General features: G+C 32.1%; 5 protein-coding genes across 15 annotated transcripts; 3 read left to right on the forward strand and 2 right to left on the reverse strand.

Moving 5' to 3' along the window:
• Nucleotides 1-914, reverse strand: LOC107886690 (E3 ubiquitin-protein ligase ATL41). Its single transcript, XM_016810742.2, has one exon. The coding sequence runs from the start codon at nt 750-752 to the stop codon at nt 81-83; it is 672 nt and encodes a 223-aa protein (XP_016666231.1). The 5' UTR covers nt 753-914; the 3' UTR covers nt 1-80.
• A 1,327-nt stretch (nt 915-2,241) lies between these two features.
• On the forward strand, nt 2,242-5,782 carry LOC107886689 (uncharacterized). Of its 7 annotated transcripts, none has more exons than XM_016810741.2 (7): nt 2,531-2,978; nt 3,082-3,384; nt 3,665-3,772; nt 3,857-3,922; nt 4,575-4,657; nt 5,312-5,400; nt 5,482-5,782. In XM_016810741.2, exons 4-7 carry the CDS (start codon nt 3,885-3,887, stop codon nt 5,647-5,649), a joined length of 378 nt encoding a protein of 125 aa, XP_016666230.2. In that variant the 5' UTR covers nt 2,531-2,978; nt 3,082-3,384; nt 3,665-3,772; nt 3,857-3,884; the 3' UTR covers nt 5,650-5,782. The 7 variants fall into 7 exon arrangements, 6 of the variants coding, with proteins under 6 accessions (XP_016666229.2, XP_016666230.2, XP_040958702.1 ...); XM_041102767.1 differs by having other exon boundaries at nt 2,609-2,820; nt 2,915-2,978; nt 3,082-3,772; XM_041102770.1 differs by having other exon boundaries at nt 2,609-2,820; nt 2,915-2,978; nt 3,111-3,772.
• Nucleotides 5,783-9,151: 3,369 nt separating this feature from the next.
• Nucleotides 9,152-15,105, forward strand: LOC107886686 (protein IQ-DOMAIN 1). 5 transcript variants are annotated; one of them, XM_041102771.1, is made up of 7 exons: nt 9,152-9,223; nt 10,002-10,067; nt 12,612-12,719; nt 13,143-13,301; nt 13,559-13,786; nt 14,304-14,417; nt 14,501-15,105. In XM_041102771.1, the coding sequence occupies exons 3-7, from the start codon at nt 12,651-12,653 to the stop codon at nt 14,864-14,866; spliced, it is 936 nt and encodes a 311-aa protein (XP_040958705.1). In that variant the 5' UTR covers nt 9,152-9,223; nt 10,002-10,067; nt 12,612-12,650; the 3' UTR covers nt 14,867-15,105. The 5 variants fall into 5 exon arrangements, with proteins under 5 accessions (XP_040958705.1, XP_016666224.1, XP_016666226.1 ...); XM_016810735.2 differs by lacking the exons at nt 9,152-9,223; nt 10,002-10,067 and adding an exon at nt 11,695-12,227; XM_016810737.2 differs by lacking the exons at nt 9,152-9,223; nt 10,002-10,067 and adding an exon at nt 11,695-11,870.
• Nucleotides 15,106-15,422: 317 nt separating this feature from the next.
• On the forward strand, nt 15,423-17,540 carry LOC107886687 (nudix hydrolase 15, mitochondrial). Its single transcript, XM_041102773.1, has 4 exons — nt 15,423-15,776; nt 15,886-16,028; nt 17,006-17,125; nt 17,200-17,540. The coding sequence occupies exons 1-4, from the start codon at nt 15,512-15,514 to the stop codon at nt 17,422-17,424; spliced, it is 753 nt and encodes a 250-aa protein (XP_040958707.1). The 5' UTR covers nt 15,423-15,511; the 3' UTR covers nt 17,425-17,540.
• Nucleotides 17,488-19,400, reverse strand: LOC107886685 (magnesium-chelatase subunit ChlI, chloroplastic). The gene is made up of 3 exons (XM_016810734.2): nt 19,133-19,400; nt 18,909-19,024; nt 17,488-18,732 (listed from the first exon to the last, which is right to left on the reverse strand). The coding sequence occupies exons 1-3, from the start codon at nt 19,230-19,232 to the stop codon at nt 17,680-17,682; spliced, it is 1,269 nt and encodes a 422-aa protein (XP_016666223.1). The 5' UTR covers nt 19,233-19,400; the 3' UTR covers nt 17,488-17,679.
• Between the last annotated feature and the right edge of the window lie 134 nt (nt 19,401-19,534).

Raw genomic sequence — 19,534 nt, forward strand, 5'->3', positions numbered from 1 at the left:
TATAAAAACTAATTAAATTGAATTAATAATTAAATAGTACCCCTAAAGAAACATTAATACTAGGTGAAAAATTTTACAATTTATTGCCTCTCTAAATCTTGCACACTATCAAATATTTCATTATCTTCGCAACTTTGAATTCTATTCGATGATCTTTCTCTACCAAACATCTTTCTAAAAGAATCAAATCTTGACCCTGATCCCGATGGTTCACCATCTTTTTGTTCTAAAGGAGGAGCTGTGGGTTGAACCCTATTGCCTGACTCGAAGTTTTCCGATTGGACTATCGGTTCAACCACAGTGCGACATATGGGACATGTTGTGTGTGACCCAAGCCATGTGTCTATGCATTGCACATGAAATATGTGTTTACAATTGGGTAAAAGCCTAACCGTGGACTCCTCCGTGATGGTTCCTAAACAAACAGAGCATTCTGGCTCATCATCATCATGACTGACCTGACCGGTGGTTACCTTGTATGTGAACATCGGCAATGAAGCTATGACTAAAGGGTCGAGTCCCGACTTGGGCAGTTCGATGATGGAACTTATGTCAACCGGTGTGATTTGATCAGTTCTAGGGGAGTAAAGGGCAGCTCGGCGTCTCCTTTCTTGGCGTCTAAGAAGATACCTCGCATAGAGATGGAGCATGACAATGAGCGTCACAACGCCGAGTAAAGAGCCGATTGCCGACAGCATGATCTTGCGGCTGACACCAAATGTTGTATTATGATCATCATCTTCTGAACCCATAGTTTTGTGGCTTAATTAGTTTCTCATCAATGGAAGCCGCTGGTGATGAAGGTGAATTGTTATATACATATATTTAGAGAGAGGAACTGTCTTTGTTTTCAACTTTGCTGGTGTGAATTGTAAGAAATGTTTCGTCGTGGGGCATTAAATTTAAGAAGATTAAAAATTTAAAGCTAGGTACATACCTACGCTATCTCATTCATATAATGAGTTTGACTTGGCAAGTCACTGACTTTTGTCTACAAATGCTATAAAAATGTGATAAAGGCTCTGGTCTAATTATGCCCCCAGCTCCTTTGCTCTTTAAACTTTTGAAATTTAGTCCATTTATTTCTAATTTCTAGAAATTTTAACTCCTTTGGTTATCTAACTTAAAAATTAAAGTCCAATTAATAACATCATTAACTGAATTTTTTAAAATTTGAATAAGGGGTTAAATTCCTCAAAACAAAAACAGAGAAACTAGATTTAGAAAGTTCAAAGAATACATGGACTAAGGGTATATTTAACCCTTAAGGCTCTTATTAGTGTGTTAGCCGATAAACTAAGAAAAAATGAATAAAATGAATAATACCATACGGCCTAGATAAATTATTTTCAACGATTTGGTGCAAAATTTTCAAATGCCCTCTGTTTTACGTAACCTCATTTAGCGTTTTACATGTTGACATATATGTATTTATTTCCCACACCAGGACTAAGAGATTGAAGACTAGTGGGCAATGACTCAAAAAGATGACCGGTGATCCTCATTTGAGCAACGAAGTTAGATTTTTTTTGATATATTTTTATGAATTATGATAATAAAAATAAAAAATTATTATTTTAATAGTCTATATTTTTATAATTTTTAAATAATTAAATTAAAATTTATCAAGATTAAAGTATAATTTTACTATTACTAATTTTAAATTTTATAAATTATAAAGTAACTTAAATAAAAAAAATTTTATTTTAGTGGTGGAACCCTCCTACCTTCCCCACTGCCTCATTTTCCATGATCAAGTCCTATTCTACTCTGATCCATAAATTACCTTTTTATTTTTCCACAATGGCGATTCTCCCTTTGTTTTTTTTTTTGTAGCAACTTTCTTCTACACATTTATATATAAACTATTTTTTATGTGCATCACATAGTGTTAGATATTTTACTTTGTGATTTTTTTTTTGGAAGGTAAGAGGAGATATTGATTGATACAAAGTTGGAAAACAATCATGAAAGCAAAGCATATGAACATGAATTATTAAAAGGGAAAAAAGAGATAGAAAATGCTAGTGGCTCTTGTGATATTTGGAGATCAATTTTTTTATAATCATCAGAAATGTTGTATTGCTACCCTCGAATTTGATAGATATAGGTTAAGGCTAATTAATTTGATAAACCTTTCAAATCTTATATTATCCATTAATGTTAAAGCAAAAGGAAAGAAAAAAGGTATGTTTGCTTAAACAATATATATATAAATGTAGCTCAGTTGGTTAGAGCGTTGCTCTTATGAGCCGAAGGTCACGGGTTCGAGCCCCGCCAGGACCATTTTTTGATACTTTTTCTCAGTCAACGGTTTATAAGTTACGCTAATCAACCCTATCATCATCACGGTCAAGTGGTCACCAGTACCTCGTTTTACCCGTTTCAAAAGTCTGATCTGATCCTTTATTATCCGATAAACAAGTGGTCAAGATTGCACAATGACCCACCTGTAGGCTCTCATCCGGACCCTACGTAACTTACATAAACCTACAATAATAGTAATTATTACACCATGTTTGGTTGGGTCTATTGGTTATGGCAATACACCCCTAATCGGTGGGCCCCACCTAATCTCCCTCTAATCTGCCGTTTGGTTCAATGTATTGCTAATCCCCCTCTAATCCGTTACTTTCCTAATCCCCGAAATTCTCTGTTTTGTAATCCCTGCCTCCTCCTTAGTTTACACCCGTTTTACAGCCTTAGCCCTAATTTGCCCTCCCAACTAGAAATCCACCTCCAGCCTCTCCCTCCCAACATCAAACAGAACCTGCGAGCGAAGTCACCTCCAGCCTCTCCCTCCTCAAAACACGCTTTTAAGTTTCTCTCTTCCGCCACCGTCTTCTTCATCATCTTCCCCTCTTTCTTTATTTTTTTTAATTTCAACACCTAACATACATGTTTCATTTCGCAGAAGCCATCTTTATCTGTTTCTCATGTGACTCTGAAGCCTCATTCTTTCCTTCAACGTACCCAAGGTAAAGTTTTCTCAACTTCTTCTCAATCATTTATTTCCATCTACTTGCCTTTCTGTTTTAATTCTTCATGACTTTGGAATTTCTTGCATAAATTTCTATGAAGACAATACTGCTGATGTTTTGGAATTTAAGTTGAAGGAGCTCTCAGCCGTCCATTCGAAATCCCCTTCCGTTCATCAATTCTCTGTCGCCTTCACCAAGACACTGACCCCTCTCTTTCAAATTCTAAAGTGAACCGCCACCGTGCAACGTGTTGTATGCTTTGTTTCAGCAAGGTCCTGGCCCGAGATCCCAACGACACTTCCGCTAGTAATGAGTTATTGGAGGAATTTTTGAAGTTCCTTTTGGTTGGGGCTACTGCAGCTAATAAAACCGCATGATTAGAGCTTGCCAAATCATTTCCGAGATAAGCTCTTTTAAATTCTGGCTTCATTTTTTAAAATCTGTTTTAGCGTTTTGATTTTTAGGAATTATAGTTTGTGCTATATTGTTTGTATTTCGTTTAATGAGTTCCTAATACTTTCGTTTAATGGATTTTAAGCAGCATATTGTTTGTATTTCGATTTCATTATTGGAGCAGTTTTATCAACTGTTCCCACTATCGGAAGGCAACTTGGTTTTAGATATGGTTGATTTACATGATTGAGGCTTTCTCCTTTTGATGGTTTTCTGTTTTGTTTGTCCACGGAGGAGCTATTATTTGAACAAAGTGGTCGTGTGAAATTTAGAACAGAATCTACGTTGTTGATTCCTTGGACCGAGAGAGGATTCGCCAAGCTAAACAGGAATTTCAGGTTGTAAATTTAGAACAAGCACAAACTTGTTAGCCAATATGGTTGTACATAGTCTCTTTTTAGTTCTTAATAATTTTTTTCCAGGCCATAATCAATGATCCATTTATGAGCAATGCTATCATCTTGGTGTTCGCCAACAAACAGGACTTGGTATGATTTAGTTAGCTGTTTGAGACCCGTCTTTTTTTCTGTGTATAGCAAAATGCATGCAATATTTGCTTGAACTACTGAGAACACATGCATTTTTTTAGTTGCTGGAAGTACCAATGTCAAGGATAATTTAGTTTCGAAAAATAGGTTCTGCTGTTGTTTGCATAGTTTTGAAGAATGTGTCTGAATAGAATGTAATCTTAGCTCCAAGGCCCTTAGATTGACATGTTTCGCCTTGTTCTGCTCCCTTAGATTGACATGTTTCGCCTTGTTCTGCTTCTTGAAGAAGGCCTGATTTTCATCATTGTATGAATATTGTAATTCCCTTAAATCGATCATGTAAGGCATAATAATGGATAAAGCATATGAAGTTGCAGTATGGGTGCTTTGCTTCCCTGAACTAGACATTACTAAATTTTGCCTTCTTTTATCATTTTTTTTTCATGTTGTTTTTAGCTTTGAAGATTAATTAGCTAAGAATTTGAAACACTAAAATGATATTTAAATAGATTTGGAAAATTTTATAAAAATTACTGATCTGTTTGTCTTCCGCAAAACCTAGAGTTTTTTTTAATTTGTTTTCCATATAATGTTTTATGGTTTTATAGTCGAACATCTGATTTTTCCCTTTTCAACGGAGGGGAAACTTTAGGTGCAGTACAAGTTCAATAGGAGTGCAATCCCAACTTGGTATACTTTCACAACTTGGTATCCATATATTCCACTTGAGAATAGGTACTCATTATTTATCCATTTTCCCTTTTTGATCAGATTTAAAGCTAATATTGAAAGGAATCATTTAATTTAATTCATCTATATTATTGCCCAAGTTGAAAAATGAAATATCATTTTTCCTTTCTAAATTAGATGCTAATCACAGACAGCCTGCGAAAGTGAGTTTTTATTGCATAACCTTCATTTTCAATTTTTTATTGCAAATGCTTACATGTTGAGACATGGATTTTATTGTTGTATGTTGAGTTTATATGTAAAAGGTACTGAATGCTAAACAAAATTGGGACTAAGCAATTGATTAAAGAGATATGGACTGGAGCTGCCTGTCATGATATAACATAGAAGGCATAAAATAATTGATAGCTGTGAAATGTTCACTTAGGTTATACTTAGGAATCTGAGTTTCAGAAAATGGATTTGAATTTCAATATGGTGTAAGTTGTGTGATAAAGAAACTTGTAAATTTAACATCCATGACTGTTTTTGAAATTTATGGATTGTGGGATGCCCGTATAAGTGATGAATTTGAAATTCCTATGGATCTTTCTTATTTTGATATTCATGTTTTTATATCTTTAAATACATGGTCATAATTTTAATTATTTTATGCATAATGAGTATTACTGAAGATGGATCTTTCTTATTTTGCAATAGTTGCCGGGATGGTACATAGCATGGTTATTACTGAAGATGGAGCATTATTTTATTGGGTTTCCTCAGATCCTCATCTTAGATGCCAACAGGTTCTATTCCATTGTCTTTGTTGATTTTAACTTCCCCTGGAGTGAAGCTTTTATTTACTTCATTTGGATGAATTTGTACAGCTATATTCCCTTTCTGAGAAAACAATCGTAAGCATTTCTGCTGCTAAGTACTGGGCTGCAACTGCTACTGCTATAAATGATGTTTACATGTGGGATGGCAAGAAAAGTATGGATAAACCACCTGTTGCAACTCAGTTACACCGAGTAAAGGGAAAAAAGATCCCTTAAAGAGTTGATTTTGAGAGTTGGTCATGAGAGAATGTAACTTGTAAACAGAACTTATGTAATTCTAATGTAATTCTAATATAGAATGTAAACAATTTTCTTATGTAATTCTAATATAGAATGTAACTTGTTTTAATTTTCTTAATTTAAATTCATTAATTTTTATATTTAGCTTTAAAGTTAAAATTTTAATAGAAATTTTCATCTAACTTTTCATTTTCATCTAACTTTTTCTTAGTATAAGTTAATTATGTTTATGCAGAATATAATTTTCAAGTTATATATTTAATAATAATTATGTTAATTTATATTTTACAGTATCATATATTATGATTTGAGTAAATTAATATAAGAATATTAATTATTAAGAATTTTATTAAATTATATAGTTTAATTAAAATATATTTAATAATAATTATGTTAATTTATATTTTACAGTATCATATATTATGATTTGAGTAAATTAATATAAGAATATTAATTATTAAGAATTTTATTAAATTATATATTTTAATTAAAATATATTTAATAATAATCATGTTAATTTATATTTTACAGTATCATATATTATGATTTGAGTAAATTAATATAAGAATATTAATTATTAAGAATTTTATTAAATTATATAGTTTAATTAAAATATATTTAATAATAATTATGTTAATTTATATTTTACAGTATCATATATTATGATTTGAGTAAATTAATATAAGAATATTAATTATTAAGAATTTCATTAAATTATATATTTTAATTAAAATATATTTAATAATAATTATGTTAATTTATATTTTACAGTATCATATATTATGATTTGAGTAAATTAATATAAGAATATTAATTATTAAGAATTTTATTAAATTATATAGTTTAATTAAAATATATTTAATAATAATTATGTTAATTTATATTTTACAGTATCATATATTATGATTTGAGTAAATTAATATAAGAATATTAATTATTAAGAATTTCATTAAATTATATATTTTAATTAAAATATATTTAATAATAATTATGTTAATTTATATTTTACAGTATCATATATTATGATTTCAATAAATTAATATAAGAATATTAACTATTAAGAATTTTATTAAATTATATATTTTAATTAAAATATATTTAATAATAATTATGTTAATTTATATTTTACAGTATCATATATTATGATTTCAGTAAATTAATATAAGAATATTAATTATTAAGAATTTTATTAAATTATATATTTTAATTAAAATATATTTAATAATAATTATGTTTAAATATGATTAAATTATTTATTATTGATAATAAAAATCTTATTATAATTTAAATAACAATAACAATAATCATTTACCAAAACAAATTTATGCTAAGGGTATTCTAGTCATTTTAGTTTTTTCTATTATGCTATTACACATCTATTCCATTCAACCAAACACAAGATTACTATTACGCCTCTATTCCATTACATTCAACCAAACAGTGGATTAGCTATTACACCTCTAATCCAATATACCTCTAATCCCAATACACCTCTAATCCAATACGCCTCTAATCCAATACAGCGAACCAAACGTACCCTTAGAGGTTTAATTGTGCTCTCAGTCCCTGCACTGATTAGAGGTGTTAATTAGCCAGGTAACTGACCTATTTACCATTCAAAATTTTTTAAAAAATAAAATATTTATATTAATATGTTTTTATAATTAAATTTAACATTTTGAAATTTTTTGAATCAGTAAAATGAGCCATTTGGACAAATTGAAGTCAGATCGAGTTTAGAATTTTTTTGGATCAAGCCTCTTCGAAGTTCTATTGTACTCTTTTTATATTTAAAAATTAATCCCTCTAATTTTAATTTAATAAATTTAGGGTCATTTGATTTCTATTCAAAAACATTTTTGATAGAAACATTTATATGGATTTGGACCGAAGTATCATAGAAGAAAAGAATATTTTTCATTCTTTATTTAAAAAATATTTTTAAAATTTTCAATTAAACACTTTTTTTTAATGTTTTCCATTTTTCAAGAAGAGAAAATATTGTGTATACTAAAAGTGAAGTTTTTAGACTCCACAAGTAGAGTTAGTGGTTGACAAATGTCCTAAATAGGGGTATAATAAAATAGGGTTAGTATTTAGTGCACCGACAATATATATATTTTATTCCACAAGTAGCTTTAAGAATTTACCACGTGTCTTTTTTTAAAAATATTTATTTTTAATATTTTACTATTTTTTATAAGACACTAATATCTAATTCTATTTGCAGAGTCTAAATGTAATGACCCAAAATTCACAAGCACCGAAAAAGTACATTATCGGGCCTCCGTCTTAGTAAATTGAGTTCGAAAATAATTATTAGAAATATTTATTAGACTAGTTGTGTGTTTAATTAGGTATTAATTGGGTGAATTTAGTTTAATTAAGAGAAATTAAGAAAAAAAGGACTAAATTGATGTAGGGGTAAAAGTTGAATTATAGATTAAAAAAGAATTAAAATGGCAATTAAGCCATTAATAAGAAATGGGACGGTAAAGTGATAAAAATCTTAGATTTTTATGCTTTATATATATTATTTTATTATATATTATATTATATTATATTGTATTGTGTTATATTATATAAGTAAAAAAAAGATGACAAATGTATGGTAAATATTGAAGACATGTGTAATAGTAATAATTACATGCGTACACTTGTAATAAAAATAAATATGTGCTTAATTAATAAGTAAAAGATTTTTTTTAATATATTATTAGTTAAAATAAAAGATATAAAGTAAAAGAAAGAAAGAAACAAAGAAGAAAAGAAACAGAATACCTAGAAAAGAAGCAGGGAAAGAGATGAAAACAGGGAAGAAAAGGGGAAAGAAAAATAAAAGGGAAAACTGAGGATTTAAAGCTTCAAGTTAATTGGTAAGCTAAATTTAGCCCTTTCCTCTTCATTTTGATATTTTAAAAGCTTTAAAACAAAATTTTGTTGAAGTTAAGTGGAGGTTATGAAAGTTCATAGGTTTTTGAACATGATTCATTTTGAACAAGTTGTTAAATTAGGGGTTTAGTTGATAGAATTTTTAGTTAGAATAGATAAAAAGAATGATTTGTGAACTAAGTTGTAAGTTTTACATAATTGGGATTAAGTTATAAAAAGCCTTAAATTAGGGTTTATGTTGAATAAATGATGGAATTGAGGGTTTATTTGATAGAGTTTCTAGTTAGAGTTGATAAAAGGATTAAATTGTGAACTAAACTATAAGTTTTGAATTTTAGGGATTAAATTGAGGAAAATTCGAAATTAGTGAAAAATGCTGAAAAATTAGTAGATAAATTTGGATTTAGAAGGAATTTGAATAGAAATAGAGTGTGAATTAAGTTAGAAAAATAAGTAAGCTTAGTTAGAATTAAATTGGGAATAAGTAGGAATTGAATAAAAATTTTATTATTATTATTGTTAATATAATTATTATTATTATTTTAATGATTATAATTAAAAGTGAAAATAATTATTATTTTCGTAGCTAACAAGGAAAACGAGGCATCGGCATCTAAAGGAAAAGAAAAGATCGTTGAGGAGTAAACGCGTATTCCGGGTTTGTATTACTATAACTTAATCTATTTAATAAATGCTATATTGAAATTGTATTCATGAGACATTTAAAGGAAGGTAAGTATTAACATTTGAAATTAAGTAAGAATATGTGTATATTGAATTATATGTGAATTGAAATAATAGATGTTTTGTATTGATTGAATATTTGAAATTGTTGTGGAAATGAATTCGAAATAGGAAAAGTAAAATAATACCCTATTAACTTATCGGACTAGATTGGATACAAATGGCATGCCATAGGATTTGTGATGTGATGAGGAGATTTGTAGTTCGGCCGAGAAGATGACTATGTTATTAAATGCTTCGGTTTATCCGAAGAGGCATTAAATGCCTTATTGGTGTGTTTGGGAGGTTATGATATACTGGTGTGTTATGGAGGATTTAAATTATTTCGGGTGTGTTTAGGTTGGATATTTTGGTGTGTTTGGTTGGAATCCGCGTATCTGTCAGAGTCCGAGCCTTGTTAATAGGGTAAATAATTGAAATGGAAATTTGAAAATGAGATTAGTTGATTTGACACTATTGAAAAATATGAGAAAGAATGTATGATATAAATTATGAATTGATTTAGTATGTAAATATTTAAATATATAAATTTCAGATTTATGGAATGATATATGAATATTTATATTTAGTTTAAAGTGATTTTTTTTAAAGACTATGGTCAATATTTGAAATTTTATTATTATTAAATAGTTTAATTTTTAGTAATACCACTGAATATAAAATACTCAGCGTACGGTTGTTTCCGTGCGCAGGTTGAAAAGGGGTTAGTGTCTCGGTTCAGCATCTAGGACAATCCCGACTCCGACATAAAGATTTTGGTGATGTTTTCTTCCTTTAAGAGAAAGTGGCATGTACATAGGATTTATAATAGTTATTTTGGCATGTTATATAGTTTTGTTGTAAAGTAAGATATTATGTGTTTTGATGATTATATTAGAAAAATGGTATAAGTTTTTTTTAGCATTGGTATCAAGTTGAAATGGCTTAGTTAGTTTTATGTGTTAATTAGAAATGATAATAGGGTTTTATTTACTTAAGTTGTTATGTCTATATGTCAAGTAGGATTAAGTATATAAATGCTTTGGTTGAAATACTGAAATTGGGTTGGTTATGTTTGAAATTTTGCAGGGGGTTTAATGTAAAAATAAGTCGAAATGCTGCCGAAATTTTTTTTTTAAAAAAATGAATGAAATCAATTAGTACAAATTTATAACAATTTATGAAGTATTTTAATATGTTGGTTATTTATTTAGAATTATTTGTAAATTGTTTGATATGTCTGGTAATGTTTCGTAACCCTGTTCCGGCGACAGTTTGGGGTTAGGGGGTGTTACACTAAAAACCTCACTCGCAATATATCAATTAACTTGAATGATAAAATATTTAAAAAAAACACACATAATAATTTTATAACTATTTGTGAGATAAAAGAATGTACTATTTGTATACCAAATATTAATCCGAAGCCAAAAACAATTTCTATTTCCCTCCCTTATGTGAATAATGTTCTTTTTCCCTTTTTTTGAAAACCTTCACTTTCCTTTATATCTCATTTTTCTAATACCCAATTCCATAAAAAAAAACAAACAAACATAAGACCATTGCATATTTTATAATGTCATTTTATCATTTATTTATTTTGTTATGGCTTTTTTTTTCTTTTACATTGAATTTATTCTTACTAATACATTGATTTTTTCTCATTTTCAATAGCTTCATGCTTTTCTGTAAATGGCTATATGAAATAGTAGTGAATATCTTTACCACCCTAAATTCAAAATCAAACCCCTTACAATCATATATTCAATTTTTGTTATTTGACCTTCCGCATGCCTAATATTAATTATGTAACAATATTTTATTTAAAAAAATCATATAACCTAATATAATGGAAATTCTTTAATTGTGTTATAAATTAGATTCGAATTATTAAATAAAAAATAGGACTAAATTTCTAAAACTAAAAGCAAAGGAATTGAATTTTAAACATATAAAAGTGTAGGGATCGGACCATAGTTAAACCTTATATGAAAAGAAGTCCATTTTGCTTCCATCCTTTCCCTAATCCAACACTGTTGAATAAAGAGAAATGACCACTTGATTTCATCAGATGATGCTAAAACTGACCCCCCGAAATCAATGCACATTGTAATAAATAAATTTTGGGTAAAAATATCTATTTAATTTCTTTTACTAAAAAATTAGATAAATTATTTCTTTTACCGTAAATTAAAGAGCAAATTATATAACTAACATAATAATTAAATAATTACACGTGATGTGTTACGTATATTTGATATTTACGTGTAAAAATTAATTTTTAATGGGAGAAAAATAAATAAAAAATTTAATTTAATAAAAGGCGGGCTTTCACCCAAAATTTGTGGGAGGGACGAGAGAATTATATAGATAAGAAACCTATCTCCATCAAAAAGAACTCGTCAATTGTTTGTTGTCCAGTCTTTGTTGTTGGCCCTAGCATCTTCCTCGTGTTGAATCTTCTCAAAAAGGAAAAAGGTCAAAAAATAAAAATAGAAATAAAAAAACCCAACCAACACTCAACCACTAAGACAACCTCTCCCAGCGTTTCATATCAGTTGTTGAACATTTTAAATTAATTTGTAAGAGACATTTCAGAAATATATGGTTTTAATTTTATTTCTCTTATTTATTCCTGTTAGGCCAAATTTTTGTTCTTTTATTTTCAATCGGGGCCAAAAAGTAAGAAAACAGAAGAAATATAAAAACAACTAGAGAAATAAAAAGCTGGTTATGGGCCATGGCAATCCATATTCCACACCAACCCTTCTATTATTTTCTTTTCTTTTGATTTCTGGCTTTCCTTCTTCTTTGCTACAACAGCTACTGTTGTTGTCACCACCTTTTCCCCCTTTTTTTCCTCTCAAAAAACTCTTTGCTTGCAGTGCCTGCCTTCTTCCCAAAAGCACCTCCTTTTATTTGTCTGACAGCTCTGTTTGGTATGTCATTTGTAACCCATGTTTTTGGTTTGGTTTTGTTTGCTTTCGTAAGAGGGAAAAAATTGTTATTTTGGGATACCTGGGATCTGGGTTCTTGATGTTATTAGCACTAGTAAGTGAAATTTTAATGGTGTCAAAGAAAGGAACAATTTTTCCTCAAAAATATCAATTATTTGTTTTATGCTATTATGGGGTTTTTGTTCTGCTCCATTTTTCAGCTTCTTGTAGGTGGGTTGACTTTGATAGTTGACTTGTGAAAAGCTTGCTGGTTTGAGTTTAGAACAGCTAGCTTTTAAATTAAACCATGTCCATAGCTTAAGAAACTGAATTATTTGTGTTCCTGCTGTTGTTTCTGATTATATTTGCCTTGGACAATACTGTTAGGTTGATTTTTAAGTTGGATAGAGAGATTTATTATCAGCAATGGGTTCTGGAAATGTGTTGAAGACACTAGTGAATATAGTGAAGGATGACAGCTCAAAGCAAGTGAAGGTATATCTATCATTATTTTACTTAACAATCATAAGCTAAGCTCTGCAAGTTTTCTGTTATCTTGTTATGAATAAAATCTGAGTTTGGTTCTGAAATAATTCATTTGCTATTTGAATCTTTTGGACTAATGTTATCCAAATTCCAAACCCTTTTGGGAAGTGTAATCTTATGTACCATTGGAATGACAAAATTTGAAGCTTTTAGTTACTTTTTTTTCAATGAATCCGAGCTCATATTCGGCTATAAGTGTCACTTCTATACCTTCCCTGACACCATTTGTTCAATTTGGTTTTGTCATATGCCAACATCTGAATATGCGTTTGGATGCTTATGTCAGGACATGGATACTTTAAGAAAAATAAAGGGTCTAAATGACACAGCTTTACTATGGTCCTTGTAACTGGTCTTCTTTGTTTGGCACAGAGATCTTCAGCTTCTACAAAATCCAAAGGCTTCAAATGGAAGAAACTCCAGCGAAAGACGTCCATGAGAACAAAATTTATTAGAGATTCCGCTGCTCTTGGTATGTCAATTGAGGATTTAGCAGCAACTCGGATTCAAACCGCATTCCGAGCCTATAGGGTACGTTGATTTGCAAGGTCCATAAAATAAACCATAGTTGCAATATAGGCAGATGGTACTTCAAAATTAATTGATGTTATGAAAATGTGCTCAAGTATCTCCTCTGTTTCTGAATCCTGTTATATGTAGATAATGGACATGTGCCTTCGATTCTCCTCTTTTATTTTTCAATCCACTTGCAGATATCTTATAAATATAAGATTATTTTCACCTTAGAGTTCGTAGAATGGTTTAATAATTCTTTTCTCATGATGCAGGCTAGAAAAAAATTACGTCTATTGAAAGGTATAGTAAGATTACAGGCTAAAACCAAAACTTATTCAATCAAAAAGCAAGCTACAACAACATTAAATTATCTTCATTCATGGAGTAACATACAGGCTCAGATAAGAGCTCGTCGACTATGTATGGTAACGGAAGGCGGTCTTAGACAGAAGAAAATAGCTAATCAGCTAAAGCTCGAGGCAAAACTACATGAGCTAGAGGTTGGATCAAAAGTCCTTTGCTCATGAGAATTTGCATGGACTAAGATCTTGACATCATGTATTGTTAATACTATTTGTCTGCTGTCCATTTTCTGAATGAATCTTTTGTTATAATCTGTTATTTTACCTTAAACTTAGATCATATAGAGACTCCAATCTGTGTATATTTGCAAACTATTGGTACTCCCAAGTTATTTATGGTACAAGTAGTCATTAAAAGTTTGTAGTACAATGTAATGTTCGGATCCTTATATGTTTTGTTTGTGCAAGCTGCTTGTGGAATTATTGGTTGAAGACTCGTTATAGTCCAGAAACCCCTAGATCCTTCTAGAATTGTCTAAGAATAGCAATCTTTATGTCCTGTTCTATAATGTCATTAGCGTTTCATGATTTAGGTGCTCTTGCTGTCTATAGAAAGCATTCATGTATCTTTTCTCTTTGACACGTTCTGGTAATCTGCATGAGGCTGGCCTATTTAGCTCTCTTTCTCTGTCCCTTAATCTTAAATGGATGACAGGTGGAATGGTCTGGAGGCCCTGGCACAATGGAGGAAGTTCTCACAAAGATACATCAGAAAGAAGCAGCTGCCGTTAAGCGGGAGCGAACCATGGCATATGCCTTTTCCCACCAGGTATGCCGTATTGCCATCCATTTTATTTACTTTTTTTGTGAAAGTTATACAAGCAATCAGCATGGGATATGCATGGTTTGCAGTGGAGGGCTCCCAACTCTATCAATAATGGCCTTGGTAGTTATAAACTTGCTAAAGCTAATTGGGGTTGGAGTTGGGTGGAACGGTGGATTGCTGTTCGCCCATGGGAAAGACGGCTCCCAACTCCGTCGACTACCCCTAAATCAACCCCTAAGGAACCACAGAACAAACAGACAAGCAAGGGTGGTAAAAACTCGAATTCACCGAAGCCAAAAGCATCAGTTTCAGTTAAACCCCCACTGTCCAATGCGAAGGGAGCAATGAAGCCTAGGAGGTTGTCTTATCCTGGTGCTGAGAAACCAGCTGCTCGTCAAGTAAACACTAAAGCTGATAAGATAAACATCGAAAAAGAAGAGATATCAACTTAGCAGCAAGCCAAATATATAGTTTTAAGTGATCAAATCTTATTTTCTTTTATTTAGTTGTTGAAAAATACATGTATTTATTATTATACTACGCTTTTGCTTCTAAGCCTTTTTGTATATGATGGGGGTGATTCTTTACCTTTGTTGTCTTTGTTTTCTTGTCTTCTAACTTCTGTTTCATACATGATGGAAAGAGACGGTAATATTTTCGTGGTAATGTAAATTTTCTTATTTAAATTCCATTCTATGATTCTTATTACAAAGTACTTAGAAGAAGATTCAAAGCAGACAACTGCAATTCCATGTCTCCTACATGCATGAATTTTTTTCAGCTATTTTTGTAGCCTTTTCTTTTTTTACTCGCCATGCTAGCCTTTTCTTTCTATACTATCTGTAATTGACAGCTTTAGAACCAGGTTAATTAATTGAATCTTTATTATATAGTCAACAACCGGCTTCCTTGAGGTCCCCCTTGCCCCCCATTTCTAGCTTGACTAATGGAGTAGATGGGAGGCTACTAAAGGAAAAAAAGTATAGAAATTATTAAAATTTTATATTTATATATTCTGCACAATCTTCAAATAAACATAATCTTCTTTTCAATTTTAAAAGGACTTACCTTTATTCTCCGCACCAATCATTAATCTCATGGCTTCATCGACAGCTTCTTTTGTAAATGGTGGATCATCACCTTCATTTCCATCTCAGAGACTCTTGGCCTTAGCTCAGCAGCTGCGTCATTACAAGCCTCCACCTTGTTCCTTGGACGAAGAATCTGTTACCCCAGTTGTCCAAAACCCAGAAAAGTTTAGACCCAAAAGAGCTGCTGTTTTGATATGTCTCTTTGAAGGAGATGCTGGGGATTTGCGTGTCATACTGACCAAAAGGTCTTTAACAATGTCTACTCATTCCGGTCAGTTTGATTCTTTTTTTATGGGATTCTTTCATTTTTCCTTCATGTGACTACCGAATGAGGACTTTAATTGTTTTTAGTGTTTTTGATACCTTTGTTGTTGTTGCAGGGGAAGTTTCATTGCCAGGTGGGAAAGCAGAGGAGGGAGACAAAGATGATGGTGATACAGCTACTAGAGAAGCCAAAGAAGAGATTGGGTTGGATCCTTCACTTGTGAATGTTGTAACCTTTCTTGAACCATTTTTGTCCAAGGTATTGAAATAGTATCTTATAAGCTCTTTTAGCATTTTCTTCATACATTCATCTACATGGTAAATGGCATTAGTTTGATCTGAGTCGGTTCTCATTTGGGTGATCCTATATACAAATGGTAACATCATAAGTTTCTTGTTGGGTTAGCATAAAAGCAAAGGGTCCTTGTAATGCAATGGCCTAAACTTGTTTATCCAATTGCAGAATCTTAAGAAACCTATTTTTTTGATTTTTGAGCACTTGATATTATAAATGCATCTGTATAGTCAAAGTTTTGGTGTTGCCTATCTGACACCTTTATCTGTAAAAAATGGGAATTCATGGGTGTTTTTGGCGAGGGGTACATGGGGATAATCAGTGCTAATACTAAATATTTCCACAAAACATGGAGAGAGTCAAAGCTAGTATACTGGTGAAAATGGTGTTATTTAGTTTAGACGATCTGCCTACCTAATCAAAGCATGATTTCTCACATGGGTAATTTAATAGCTCTTACAACCAAAGATAGTTAAGGTACTAGAAATGTGAGTTCGACGGTTGTTAGTCCTTTCTTGAATGGTAGATATCTTGAAATAAGTTGAATTTTTATTGATGAATCAATTCAGAGAAATGACTTGAGTGGTAGTGTTAATCTGGTAAATATGTGGGCTGAGAGGGGATTTGGTACATTGTCGGATCTGCAAAATGGAAGATGTGAGCTATGATAGTGTCGGAGTTGGCACTCCGATCGCTCTCTGATGCTTAAGTCAGTCAGGGGTTTCAACTTAAAATGTTGTATATGTTTCAGATTGCTTAAATGTCCCTATTGAATGTAGTGTGATATTTGGATCCTATTGTGCTTTTTCGATTGTGAACCATATGATCTTTCAGTTTCGGTGAAAAACATCATAAAAAGAAGCATGCACCATAGCTGCAATTTACATTCTATTCTGCTTTGGCTTTCTGCTGGTTACAAATTATTGGTTTTTTCCCTGCAGCATCTCCTTAGAGTTGTTCCTGTTATTGGCATACTTAACGACAGGAAGGCATTCAAGCCTAAGCCGAATCCTGCTGAAGTGGACGCTGTGTTCGACGTTCCACTGGAAATGTTCATTAAGGTTTTTCTCTTAACTCCTATCTAGTGTTGTACTTTTCACCCTTTCTAAAATCGTGTGCGATTTGTTCGGTTCAGGATGAAAATCGAATTGCAGAAGAGAGAGAAATGATGGGAGAAAAGTATCTTCTTCACTTCTTTGACTATGAAACTGAGAATAAGAAGTATCTAATTTGGGGTTTAACTGCTGGCATTTTAATCAGAGCAGCTTCAGTGGTCTACCAACGACCACCGGCCTTCCCGGAACAGAGTCCCAAGTATGAATTTCTTAGGGATGTGGGCAAAATTACCAACGCACATTGAATATAGTCTAGGAATTTTAAGCTTGCCTTGTATTGCAATGGGGCATCTTCAAAAGTAATAATCTAGCAGAAAATCTAAACAGAGTATTCATTCAAAGCAATCTTTCCTTCGTTTTACTCTTCTTTAACAAGATTAGACCAAGAATCTACTTTGTGCTGAATATCTCACAATGTTTGATTGTATGAAAAAAGAACATAACAAAACATTTCTGAAGCAGCTAATCATGTTTGGAAAAAGGACTTCAGTAAGCATCTCTCAGCTGAAAACCTCATAGAATTTCTCGATAACGAGTAAACCGGAGTCGATAGACTCCAAAGGATCCTTGCGAAGACGGTGTCTCAAGCAGTTGGGGATGACAGTGGCAATATCTTCTGCAATGACTTTATCTCTTCCTTTAAGAGCTGCAAGAGCTTTTGCAGCTCTATTAGTGACAATATCTCCTCTCAATCCATCAACATTCAACTCAGCGCAAACCTTTGATATTTTAACCTTTAGGTCTTGATCAATCTGAACAGAAGAAAGAGAACTCCTAGCTGAAGCAATCTGCTGTTGGAGCTTCTCTTGCTCTGCCTTGTAAGAATCACGGAATTCTTTTGGGTTTTTATCAAACCGTGCTCTTTCCTCCACAATCTTCACTCTAAGCTCAGCGTCCCTCACTGTCCCGACTTGAGCATGCATTCCGAATCGATCAAGAAGCTGTGGTCTAAGCTCTCCTTCTTCTGGATTACCTGAGCCGATGAGAATAAACCGAGCAGGATGTGAGATCGAAATACCTTCCCTCTCAACAGTGTTCCATCCTGATGCAGCGGAATCCAGAAGAACATCCACCAAATGGTCATCTAAAAGGTTAACTTCATCGACGTAAAGAATCCCTCGATTAGCTTTAGCTAGAAGTCCAGGCTCAAATGCCTTGACACCCTCAGTGAGGGCTTTCTCAATGTCAATGGTTCCACAGACCCTATCTTCAGTAGCACCTAATGGCAAATCCACCATGTTGATTTTAGTCATTGTAATAGTCAGTTCCTCTCCATTTACAACCTTTTCTCTAACTTCTATGCCCATTGATTCCGGATCCTCCGGGTCCGAGTTATAAGGGTCGCCGAAGACCACCCTGATTTCAGGCAATAAATCAACCAAGGACCTAACAGTTGTGGACTTCCCAGTTCCCCTATCACCCATTATCATAACACCACCAATCTTGGGATCAATCACATTCAACAGGAGACACAATTTCATCTCATCTTGTCCTACTATAGCAGCAAATGGAAATACTGGTCTTTGACTTTCTTTAGCAGCAAGCTTCTGAGCCTGAAAATTATTACTTCACAAGCTTCATTCACATATAATTTCAAAAGCTATTACTTACAAGTTCTACTAGGCAACTCTATATCTTACTGCCTAACAGCAATTTCTTCAAATACCCAATTTCTTCAATTCAAAAAATAGAATGAAATGAAAGAAGAAAACCAAGTTAATTAGGTTACCTGTTCAACAGAGTTAATTTCAGTGGCGACATTGGTTACTGCAATATGAAATTGAGGCCTCCCCTTTCTTCTCTGAATCCCAATTCCTCCATACAGTTTCCTCCCATAACCCTGTCCTGTACCAACAAGGAAAGGGTCAAATCTTAGTCAATAGAAAAATACCCAAAACCCAACTTATCATCTTCATTGATAAAGCAACTTGCAGAGATGGTAGAGAAATGTACCTGGGTTAATGGAGATAGAGGGAAAGGCAGGCTTTAAGGAAGGAGAAACGAGGGACCGAGAAGCTAAGATTGCGGTTGAGGTTCCAAGCACGGAAGCCATGGCGCCTGCAAATTTGTTTTTGTCAGTGTTGTGAGACTGTGTGAGTGTCACAGTTTTATGTGATTTGCTTGACTCAGCTCGACATGGTTTCTTATTGGTTTGTTAGGTTGCGGATAAGAAGATAGATTTCATTCTTTCCTTGCCTTTGATTTTTGTCATCTTGTCTCATAATCAAATCAAATAATATTATTTTAAATAAATATTGGAAAAATAAATCTATCATAATAATAAAATAAAAATTGCTTTTCCCCCCTAATTCCATCATTTAACTATCTTTACTTCACACATTTAGTTCATAAAAA

This window comes from Gossypium hirsutum, chromosome D10 (assembly GCF_007990345.1).
Source record: "Gossypium hirsutum isolate 1008001.06 chromosome D10, Gossypium_hirsutum_v2.1, whole genome shotgun sequence".
Taxonomy (NCBI): domain Eukaryota; kingdom Viridiplantae; phylum Streptophyta; class Magnoliopsida; order Malvales; family Malvaceae; genus Gossypium; species Gossypium hirsutum.

Excerpts from the sequence above, each read along its gene's own strand:
- LOC107886686 (XM_041102771.1), top strand. The coding sequence starts at position 12,651 with ATGGGTTCTGGAAATGTGTTGAAGACACTAGTGAATATAGTGAAGGAT. Across the intron at positions 12,720-13,142 it reads ACAGCTCAAAGCAAGTGAAG|AGATCTTCAGCTTCTACAAA; the intron begins GTATATCTATCA and ends TGTTTGGCACAG. Across the intron at positions 14,418-14,500 it reads CATATGCCTTTTCCCACCAG|TGGAGGGCTCCCAACTCTAT; the intron begins GTATGCCGTATT and ends CATGGTTTGCAG.
- LOC107886690 (XM_016810742.2), bottom strand. The coding sequence starts at position 752 with ATGGGTTCAGAAGATGATGATCATAATACAACATTTGGTGTCAGCCGC.
- LOC107886685 (XM_016810734.2), bottom strand. The coding sequence starts at position 19,232 with ATGGCTTCCGTGCTTGGAACCTCAACCGCAATCTTAGCTTCTCGGTCC. Across the intron at positions 19,025-19,132 it reads CTCTATCTCCATTAACCCAG|GACAGGGTTATGGGAGGAAA; the intron begins GTACATTTCTCT and ends TTGTTGGTACAG. Across the intron at positions 18,733-18,908 it reads AAATTAACTCTGTTGAACAG|GCTCAGAAGCTTGCTGCTAA; the intron begins GTAACCTAATTA and ends AATAATTTTCAG.
- LOC107886689 (XM_016810740.2), top strand. The coding sequence starts at position 3,885 with ATGCTATCATCTTGGTGTTCGCCAACAAACAGGACTTG. Across the intron at positions 3,923-4,574 it reads TCGCCAACAAACAGGACTTG|GTGCAGTACAAGTTCAATAG; the intron begins GTATGATTTAGT and ends GGGAAACTTTAG. Across the intron at positions 5,401-5,481 it reads CTCATCTTAGATGCCAACAG|CTATATTCCCTTTCTGAGAA; the intron begins GTTCTATTCCAT and ends GAATTTGTACAG.
- LOC107886687 (XM_041102773.1), top strand. The coding sequence starts at position 15,512 with ATGGCTTCATCGACAGCTTCTTTTGTAAATGGTGGATCATCACCTTCA. Across the intron at positions 15,777-15,885 it reads AACAATGTCTACTCATTCCG|GGGAAGTTTCATTGCCAGGT; the intron begins GTCAGTTTGATT and ends TTGTTGTTGCAG. Across the intron at positions 17,126-17,199 it reads CACTGGAAATGTTCATTAAG|GATGAAAATCGAATTGCAGA; the intron begins GTTTTTCTCTTA and ends TGTTCGGTTCAG.